Source organism: Tetrahymena thermophila (assembly GCF_000189635.1).
Source record: "Tetrahymena thermophila SB210 genomic scaffold scf_8254577, whole genome shotgun sequence".
NCBI lineage: Eukaryota > Ciliophora > Oligohymenophorea > Hymenostomatida > Tetrahymenidae > Tetrahymena > Tetrahymena thermophila.
In genome coordinates, this window is record NW_002476348.1 from 41,172 (window position 1) to 52,651 (window position 11,480).

General features: G+C 23.3%; 1 protein-coding gene across 1 annotated transcript; it reads right to left on the reverse strand. All coding sequences in view use genetic code 6, as the record gives it.

The window, feature by feature from the left end:
- Positions 1 to 219: 219 nt before the first annotated feature.
- TTHERM_00663930 (transmembrane protein, putative) lies at positions 220 to 11,102 on the reverse strand (the record flags this gene model as incomplete). Its single annotated transcript, XM_001020159.2, has 16 exons — positions 220 to 281; positions 336 to 425; positions 480 to 563; positions 612 to 1,335; positions 1,392 to 2,239; positions 2,323 to 3,427; positions 3,492 to 3,535; positions 3,717 to 5,394; positions 5,486 to 7,057; positions 7,114 to 7,163; positions 7,218 to 7,293; positions 7,350 to 8,423; positions 8,551 to 9,153; positions 9,206 to 9,970; positions 10,271 to 10,632; positions 10,760 to 11,102. The coding sequence occupies 16 exons, from the start codon at positions 11,100 to 11,102 to the stop codon at positions 220 to 222; spliced, it is 9,480 nt and encodes a 3,159-aa protein (XP_001020159.2).
- Positions 11,103 to 11,480: the final 378 nt, after the last annotated feature.

Consider the following 11,480-nt stretch of genomic DNA (forward strand, 5'->3'; position numbering starts at 1 on the left):
AAAATATTGTTTAGATTTAAATTTTAAGAGTAATAAACTAATTTTTAAACATTAAATATTTTTTATAATCAATTTACTAAACATTTTATTATTTACAAACAAACATTGGCAATATTTTATAATTTATTGCTATTGAAAAAGTATTAAATATTAATTTTTAATGAATGACATAAAAGATTTAATTAAAAGACAAACAGTTTTCATTTTTAAAAGTTTCAATCATTTTTCGTCTAGCTGTTGATCTGAGTCTTAAGAAATTATAATCTTTATTTCTTTTTCACCTATTTTTATTGTATTTCATTAATGAGCTAATCTAATTTTTTTAATTAATTTACTTTGCTCCTGCTTAATGTTAGATTTACTACTTGTTTCTTAGATATTAATAAATTTCCTTTTCTTCTTTAAGTTAGACAAGCAGTTTTAAGCTAATATTTAAAATGTTTGAAAATAGTTATTTTCTTAAATAATTAATTAATTACCTATTAACGAATGTTTTGATTTTAGTTAGTTAGTCTCCAAAGTATCTTAAGTTTATACACATTTTATATTTTAATCTACTATATCTAAAAACAAAATAAAATTATTATCATTTCTTAATTCGAATATTTTACTCGATAGTTAAAAAATTAAGTTTTTATTTTGCTAAGCACCACCAGTTATTTGGTTTAAAGATTTACTAATTTTTGTATAATATTGAGACTCATCTTAGAAGAACTTAGCATTTTCATTATCTTATTTTCTTTTCTTAAAATCAAGAAATTGCTTTCTGAGAAACTACCAAATTATCATCTTTTTTTGAGAGCTGCTTCTCAAAAATATTATCGAATAAATAGAAAAAACATTTTTTTATAAATATTATTTGAGTTATGGGTGATCATAATTTATTTTATTAGCCAATTTATTAAACAAATTATTGATAATTTTTTTAAGTAGAGACTATTATTAACAATTCAATAGATAGGATATTATAATTTCTCTTACTATTTTCAAAAGCAGGAATGCAAAAATAAAAGTTGAAAGCATAGTTACTATTTAAATTATAATCTGCTGCTCTAATTCATTTTGAATAGTATTTTAATAAGAAATTAGAAGCATTATTATAATCTCTATAAATGAACAAATTTAATCAGATTCCTAAAATTCATTCTATATGTAGGGTTTCTTTTTCGAAAGCTATTAAAGATATGCCATTAGAATAATTGAGATGTAAAATCCTTTTCTAAAGTTGTCATTTTAGAAGAAGCACAAAATTGTCACTATAAAAATTCTTATATAAATTTTAAAAATCTCCCAATGAGAATTTTATATTTTATAGTCGCAAGTCATAAATCCAACCTATTTCCATATAAAATATATTTTTACTTGGAAGCTAATCTAATAAAATATTTTACCTATCTTACAGAATTGGTGAAAGTTGGCTTTAAAATTTAGGAAATTTTTATTTTGTAGTAAAGCAAGAATGGGAATAAAATTGCCCAGATAAAGAGTAAAGGAAGAACAATAGCAAATGAATACGTATAGTATTATTATGTATAGCATTTTTCTGTCAAATAGCTAGATATATAATATTATTAACCTATTTACCTACAGGAAGTTACAGAAAAGAGACTGTATATAATGTTTTACTAGAATATAAAAGCAAAAGCTATCAAAAGTGATATTAAAGAGTTTTTTGAATTTAAGTAGAGTTGTAAAGATATTTTTTCCGAATCATTTTTTTTAGAAGCCAGAACCAAATAAGTAATTTTAAAAGCTAAATAAGTTATAAAAAGTAAAAACAGTATAAGAATATTGAAGTAGAGTAGCCTCATATAATGCAGAGGAAGAAAGTTAATAGATAGCTAATAAAGAATGCAGTCTAGAGTAGAGTTCATAAACATAAAGGGTGATAAAATAATTTAGAACCAATCTAAAAATTTTATATCAAATCTAAAGCTCTACATAGCAGTTAAGACCAAAATGTGATGTATAAACAGTTTAACCAATTAAGTCTTTTAAGATTTTTAAAATGCTGAGTTTCCTAACACTTGCATTCCTGAAATATGAATCAAATTCAGAATTAATTTGTTTACTTGAGAGCGATTAATTTCAAAAATAATTATAAACACAAAGACTATTATCGCCAGCACGCTAATAAAGAAATTTAAGTACTATTTTTTTATATCAGAACACCTTTAACAACTATCAATGTGGTTATTTACTAAATTAGACTTTCCATAACTCTCACCCCAAACTTTTCCTAAATTTAATAATTGGAATTTTATTAAAATAAAATTTAATTTTAGAAAAAAATAAAGTGCTTTTAAATATAAATTTAAATACCTTCATAATCGCATGTTTCACATAAAGGACCTATATATCCGATCGAGCAATAATGAGTAGATTCGTTTCCGTTGCAACTCTATGGAAAATTATTACAGTAATGAATTACATCTGTGCTCTCGTTTTCTCTCCAAAATCCTTGTCTTAGTTTGATTATATTTTTTTTACAATAAACTGATGTTTTATAATCACATTTCATGCAAGCAGTTGCTTATTCAGGATTTTCTAATGAATAAGTTCCTAATGGGCACTCTTAACAATTAATAGTGGAGCATGTAGGACATGATTTTAATGGGATTTCACCAATTTCGCAATTTCTAAAAGTTACATTTAAATAAATGTCATCTCCTTTTTAAAATTCATATGTTTGTGGATCAATAACATATAACGGATTAACTTCCAACTTTATGACAGTCTGGCTATTAGGTATGCCTTCGATGGAATACTAATCAAAAATAAATTTTCCATTAAAATAATCCTAAAAAACATCTCCATCTATTTAAATATTAGAATTTCCAAAATTATCAGTTACATTACTTTTAGAAAACTTTGTGTAATTTTATTATTAATTAGGTACTTTATTTAGTTTTGTTGTGAATTATTTTAGCTCCTAAACTAGAGATGGGCTCATAGATTAAATGTTGACGTTTGAGAAATCCACTTTTTAGTTAAACTCGTCTAATAGCTCAAATACTACCTATTTTTCATTCTATCCACTTCTAATATCTTTAAATAAATTTTTTTGAAATTCTTTTTACTCAATTAACTTTTCTTCATTTCCTTACTTTTCTACTTGCACAATTTAACTCACATATGAACCAATATTTTTACCAAATAATCTCCCTTAGTTGTCTGAGCAAAAGTTAGAAGAATATGTTCCACATGAATCTTGAGAATATATTTCTTAATTTTCTGTTTCCTGGATCAATCTACTAGTTGGATTTCTCATAAATGATGGCTGTAAATTTATATATCTGACTGCTCCACCTATTTCAGCTCTATTAGAGATAAAAGTATTTTCACTTAAATCTATATCAGAGTTATCCAAAACCAAGCATCCTCCACTACCCGAAGAAGAATTTTCTCTAAATTCAAATTTACGAATCTTTTTATATTAGCATTAAAAAATACTTACTAATGAATAATAGTAAAAAAATATTTTATATTACCCTACTATTTTTTAAGCCGTTTCTAATATACATAACACCACCATCTATTTGTAAATATATTAATAAAATTATTAGAAATTTTTCATAAAAAAGAAAAACTATTTTGCAAAATTTTATTCATAAAATTAGTTTAAATTAAAATTTTTGTAAAATAATTTTTAAATTAAAAGCAAATAGTTAGATTTATTTTATTGTGTATATAATTAATTAAAAATAAAGTTTTACCTGTAGCTTCATTTTTTATCGCTTTACAATTAGATATATTAATTTCAGATTTTTCAATTAAAGCAACTCCTCCGTTATAACCATTGTTAGAGATAAATTCAGAGTCTTCAATTTAAATGACAGAACTTGATATATATAAATTTGAATATAAGTCTGATTTGTTATTTTCAAATAGAGCATTTTGCAGTCCTCCCTTACTATTTAAAATGAATAAAACACCTGACTGTTACGACTTATTAGATATAACTTTAAAATTATTAAGTTAGAATTTGTTCGATATTATTTAAATAAAAAATGAATCATCAAATTCATTGATATTATCTTTTATAGTCATTTTGTCAATATAAAATTCGTCTTCAAAGATTGTTCTTGTTTCAAGTAAACTTTAATGTCTGCTTTCATAGTATGGCTGAGAAATTAAAAATAAAATTCCTGTATTATTTTGGTAATTAATTTATGACATAAACACAATACGGTTTATAAAAAGTTGCAAAATGGTAGATTTCATAAAGCTGCTCTATGAATTATTAGTAGCATTTACATTTTTTATTACAGATTCCTTTGTTTGTGTGGCAACAATGACTGCACTTCCATCAAAATAGGTGTTGTTGTAAAAAGTTAATCCATTTAGGTAAAATTCCTTAGACATATTGGATATATTTTAAGGTACATACTATATTTATAAGATTGTAGATTTGTAAATAGCTCTGCAGTGTTCAATTTTTAAATTAAGCACGTTGGCGCTATCAAAAGACTGTAAAAGGAAAATCAAACTTTTCTTAATTAACTGATTTTAAATCAAAATATCATGTAAGTTAATTTGCTTGATGTTTACAAAAACAAAATAGCGGATATTTACAGTATTGAATTAGGTCAATTCAACATCTTTCATAGTAAACAATGTTATATTTTCAAAACTTTATTCAAATTAAATTTTATTTAAATTTAAAAGCATATTTTTAATAGTGACAGAATTAAAGTTGCTCACACTTGATGCAAATTTAGGAGAAATCACTATACTATCTCTATTTTCTATTGATTGCTCAGGAAAAAATGAAGCAGGATCGAAGCTTCTATTTTCTGTGTCAATATAATCTGTATTATTTAAATAAGGTGGACTAGTTAGGGGTTCTTTTTAATTTTGTGATGAATCATTTTTTTTACTCTCTCCATCTTGTTACAATTTTACATCCTCTTAATTAAATTTAACCTGGTAAGTTAAATTAGTTTTTTAAGAAAACTCAAAAGAGGGAAATTCACTTATTTCACCCTTTGAGTGAAGATTAAAGACAAAATTAAAACTCTCTATCTCATATACCTCCTTGGATATAATGTTAAATTATTCTATATTTTTTATAGTTTTCTTAATACAATGCTAACTACAGTGAGGGTTGAATTCAACTAAACATTATTAGGAACCTTTTACAACTAGTAAAAATTCTACCATAGAATTACTATTTGCTATAGTCATCTTGATTGATAAGTTATCTTAACCGTAGAATATATTTTTATCAACATTAAAGCTAAATCTATCAAATTAATTCTTTTATTATGTAAATTTCTAAATTTGCTTGCTGCTTTCATTAGCCTCATTTACTTTTATCAAGAAAAAACTCTAACTAAACTGACTAAGAATATACTCATCAGATAAAATTATGAGATCTTTTATTTTTTATTACTTTTAAAAAATTTTTATAGAAATTAAAGTAATTTAGTTAAGAAAAAAAAAATTTTTTTAAATTATTTTTGAAAAGAATTAAAATAAATACTGCAAACACTATTAAATTTCTCAAGTTTGATTTGACTTATAAGGTTTTATATGAGATAATTATATAGTGAAAGCTAGAGGCTAAAACTATCATGTCATATTATTTGTCTGTTTTTATAGCTAAAGTATATCCATTCGTAGGAGATGGTAAGCATGTTAAAAATTCAAGATCTGGATATGAAAAGACTTTAACATTATTGAATGATTATGGTGTATACGCAATCAAATAGTCTTCAGCTAAATAAATATTACTTATTATACATTTACTATTGTCTTGTATTATTTCTGGAGTTACAGAAAAATTATTTAGAAAAGGAGATTACATATAATTAGGATCACATAGATATAGCTACTTATAAAGAGTAAATGATTCACCTTTTGAATTGAATTCATAAACATTTATAAGTCCATCCCAGCTATATGAAATTATTCTTCTTCTAGAACTCTCATCAGAATAATCTCCAAGAATATTGTTTATTATCTAAGAGTGATCTTACTTTTTATATATATATTTTTTTAGTTGATAATTATACACAACAATCGAAAAAGATTAAGATTAAGTAAAAAATAATAGGTTTGAAACAGGATCTATCTTTATTAGGTCTATATAGGATTTAATTTTTTCCTCAATAGTCATGTTGTCATTTCCTTCTTCATTGTCTGCGTCTTCCATGTTTAATTCTTCTATTTATTCTTTTAATGGAGGATTTATTTCCCATGATACCTTAAGCTCCACGTCATTTAGTAGCTCATAAGCTATAATTTTATATTCTTTCTGGCAAAATAAATATTATTGTCTCTTCTGTTTATTTTAAAACACTTTTTAAGTTTAGAAATTATGCACAGCTGAAATACAACCTTGATCAAAATAATTGATTAATTTCAAATCATCTACTCTAATATGATATATTCCTCTAAAATCCACAAATATTAAGGAATTTTAAGAAGGAACTTAGAATATATTAGTATATAAAGGAAATTCATTATTCTTAATTACACCAAGAATATCTTTGGTTCCATATTTACAATTCCATTTCATCATTTAAAGACTTGTGTCAATGTAAAAAATCTCTGAAGAGTTTCTTTCATTTCTTTGGGCATTAATAATACCAAGTTCTTTCCTTGATTCAAAAATAAAAGTGTCACGTAACAATCCTTCATAGTTCCAAATATTAAGTAAGCCCTCATATTCAAATGCAGTAAATAAAATATTTTATAGCCATTTTCCTACTGGCTTAGTTAAGCTATTTGTCTCTTATCTAAACTCTTATTTGAGAAATAGAGAAGGATATTCAAGTAGTAATAATCCTCCATTTACATCAGTAACGATAACAATGTTAGCAAATTCATCAAATACAATATTCCTGAGCTAATATTTACCAAAATAAGTGCTAATAGTTTTATGGTCATTTTTAACATAGTTTCTAATCTAAATTAATTTGTCATCTCCAACTGTAATAACATAGCCCTAGCTTACTACCAATTTGAGATCCCAAATTCTCCCATTATGAATTTACTCATATATAGTATGCTCGTATTAAAATCTATTCAAAGCTATTAAGAATCCATTTTACTTTTATATAAAATTTGTCATAAAACAAAAAGAAAAATACAAATAAATAAATTTACATCTATACTAACTATAATGTTTCTTTTAAAGTCAATCTCGCCATAAATACCTAATTTTGTAAGGAATATACTCATTTATTATAAAATTCAGCTAATTAAATTACCTAAAATTGTAGATATATTCTTCCATATACCTTAGAGTATAAGATTAATGTTAAAGAGATATCCATTCCATGATAGCTTATTATTATAAAAACAAAATTATATTAAAAAATACAATAAAAACTTAAAATTACTGAATAAATGTAAATTTCATCTTTTGATTCATTAATGATCATTTTATTAATTGCAAACTATTCTAAAGAAGTATTCTCTAATTTATAATTAAGTTTTTTCTCGATAGCATCAATAGCGTATAAATATATTTCGCCAGAATAGCACCCTATAAAAATGTAATTGACTTTATAAAGTGCAATTTAAGTAATTCCTTCACAACTCAAAGGTAAAGTCGTTGAGCTTATATATTCAAATATATCAGAATCATAAATAACTATTATTGAATCTTCCCCTGCACTAAATATTAATTTTAATTATGGTACATATTCGAATTGTTGAATATTTTTGTTATGATAACCAGAAACTGTTTGAATTTTCACCATTTAAATATAATCCCAAAAATATAATTTATCTCCATATCCAACAATTACATTTATGTCAGGATAAACAAAAATTCCATTTAAAATTTTGCTCTTTGTTGATGTCAGACGAAGAACATATTCATAATCATCATCTACAATGACAAGTTATTTTTAAGCTTAAACATTTGCTATCAACTATTAAGTTAAATCTGAATCTATATAATTCCTAGAATAAATAAAACTCGAACTAGAATGAATAAGAATATTATTAACTAAATCTAATTTCATCACAAGAATTTCTTAAGATTTCCATATTTTAACTATCTATTTCTATATATAACTGTATTTAACTATTCTACCTTCACTTCCTCCACTAATGAGCATTTTATTTACTGAATCAATTAAAACTGTATTGGGCTAATAACTGCTGTGAAGTTCTATCGTATTTACCAATTTGCCTTCTGGTAAATTAAATTACAATAGCACTCCATAAATATTAATAACAAATGCATAAATATCGTCAATCAAAGCAAATTTTAATCTTTAATGCTAAGTTGGAATATTTAAATATTTTTTGAATTGTTTATTATCATCTGAAATCCCTTCTATATATACTCTATCTTAGCAAATTACAGTTAAATAGTTTTCATTATTAACATTCAAGTAAGGGCTATTGCATTTTATTAAAATCTGAATAATCTCTCCTGTTTAAAAATCCATTTTCTATAAAACCTTTAAATTAAAGTAAAAATTAAAATATAATTCTGTGCTCTTCAAATTTATTAGTTATTTTTGGTTTCATTTCAACAATTAACTAAAATAAAATTAAAAATAACTATTAAAATGAATATTTATTTACATAAGGAAAGGATAGAGTAGAAGCCATTAGAAACAACTTTTAAGATCCATACAAAATTTAAGTGGTAGATTCTATTTTTTAAGTTAGTTAGCTTAGGAGTAAAGTTTAATTTAAATCTCTAATTGATTAAAATTTTATAACTTAATTGTCAGTTCTTAGGAGAAAGAATTGATCATCATCTTTGTTACATGTAAATTACTTAGTTTGTGTCAAAATGAGCTTTTAAATGACTTATTAAGACTATATGTTGATTACTATTAATGTTCCTGAATAGTCAACTAAAAGTAGATTCTTACTTTTTGGGTAATAGCAATTAAATATTACATAATCATTCAATTCAAATATTGTAGCAATTTAATCTCCTGTTAAGTAATCATAAAACTATACCTCTGAAAGCTACTAAGTACTCCAAATTATTATTAAATTTTAATCTGCTAAGACCAGCCATTAACTTCTAGATTGATTTGAAACAAATCTGAAATAAGGCTCACCAGTATCATATTTAGCAAAAAATCCACTTCCAAATAAATCTAATATAGTAAGTCTGTTTATGTCTAGATCTAAGTAAATATCAACAATCAATTCATCAAAAACTTAAAATCCCTATTTGTGATATTTGTGAGAAGAAAAAATATTTAAAAGTTTTTGAATTTACCTCAATGCAATAGTTATCAAATATGAGCTTCAATCTTTTAGTGTCATATACTTACCAATGATACTTGTAAAAATCTATTAAGATATTCTCTTAATATACATAGTTTTATTTTATTTCAGATATATATTTTTTTGTTATTTACTTGATAGCAATAAATTTGAAGTCAGGTAATGAAAATAAATAAATTGCTTAATAACTTATTAAAGCAATCTCAGACTATTCTTAATTGACTGCCAGTTTAATAAAATGTTAGTAGTCATATCTTGTAAATGAAGTATCTGTGCTAATTGAATCAGAAATATCAATTTAAAAATTTTCTGGCATTTCAAAGTTAAAAATCTCTCCATTTATGTAAAAGCTACCAGAGCCATAAGTAGTTAACCAAAGTTTGTGTATACTCGAATAATAAACTTAAAATTAAATGTTAACATTTTGAACTAATTCTATCTCAAAATTATTTAAGTTAATCATATGTAGATAATCTACTCTTTAAAAATCAGTTGATTTAACAGCTAATCTATTTCCATCAAAAAAAAACCAATCAAAAATTTAATATTCACTATTCATGTAATTCAGCTTAGTAAAATTTAAAAATGTTTTATTGGATTCATATAAACTAATTGCTAGTTCATTCTCAGTAATAACTAATTTAAAGGTATCTTCATCTTATTTAACTATGAACTGGCATCTAAAAATAAATATTGGCTCTAATTTATCATCTAACAAATGCTTCTTTTTTTTCAAGTAATCATAGACTACTAATTTCTATTTTTTTATTTTAAATAATAAATAATTTAATTTAGTTTAATATAATAATAGGTGGTTATTCTAAAAATATTTAATATTGAATGAGTAAATTTAAATTATAATGATATTTTTAAATATTTAGAAAATGGAAATCAATTAAGTAATAGTTTAATGTTGTGAAAAGAGGTAAAAAATTTTGTAAGGACTAAAATCGTGTGAACATTATTAAATGATAATGCGTTAAAGTATTATAATCTAAGTAATGAATCAATTAATATAATATTAGAATAATTAATTAAAAATTGTAAGTCGTTCTACTTCTTCTTTTGTTTTAGAGACAAAATAACCTAAATCAGCTGAAGCACACATTTGATTATCAAAAATAATTTATTCATCATCCAAATTAAGCACTTTTTAAAGAGCTGCATTGTTAACTGAAAAAAAATATATTTTATTTATAGCAAATACTACTATTTAACAATCATTTTAAGTTTAACTATTGAATATTTAAATCAAAATAAATGCAGGAATCTTTATATCCACTATCTTTGTATAATCAGAAAGCTAATACAAGTCTATTTATTTTTCGTAGACTAATACTAAAATATCCTCCTTTTTCATTGTAGCATCAGATTTAACAATAAATGTTTACATCAAGTCTTATCCAGTTGTTGCGCATTCTATTTTTTATTAAAAATTAAATTGATAAATTGATCCATCAGTTTTCCATATTAAAGATAAAAATTTAATGTTATTGATAATTTAGATATCAATCATCTAATAAGATGAAATTTCAGAAAAAGGTACCTAAATATGTTTATGTTGGACAGGAATTCGAAGAGTTCGTAATAATTAATAATTATGATAATAAAAATATGATTTTCAACTTTAAATTTTAAGTATTTAAGTATAAAAAACCAATCAAAGTTAATACTAAGAATATCATTTTTTTAATATTTTTTATGATGTTTCTATTGTTTAATTTATTTAATTTTTAGTTATTTAGGTGAACAAAAGAATCTATGGAAAAAAAATTTAATATCAAAATATTCATTATTTCGATGAATAACTAGAAGAAAAAAACAATATATTTCTATTAAATCTATGAATACACTTCTAATAAATTAATTGTCATTAAAAATAAATACATTAATGCGCTTACAGATCTGCAAAATTTTGTATTTTTTAATAAACAGCAAAATGCTTATCTATTTTGCTGAAAATAACCTGCTTGTAATTGAGTAAAATTTTATTTAAGTTGATAATATTATTAGTATTTAATTAAAAAATGAAGTATTTTTCTATTATTAAAACTATAAAAAAGTTTTATTAGTTCAAATAATAAATTTCCCAAATAATTTATCCCATATTTATGAGCTCATTTAATTTATAAAATCACATTTTTAAATAGTAATGACCAGATAAATTTCATATTTTTCTAAGTTTAAAATTGAAAATTGTACAACATAAACTTCTAAAATTTTTATCAAAAAATATTTTAATGAAAACTACTTTAAAAATATTGTTT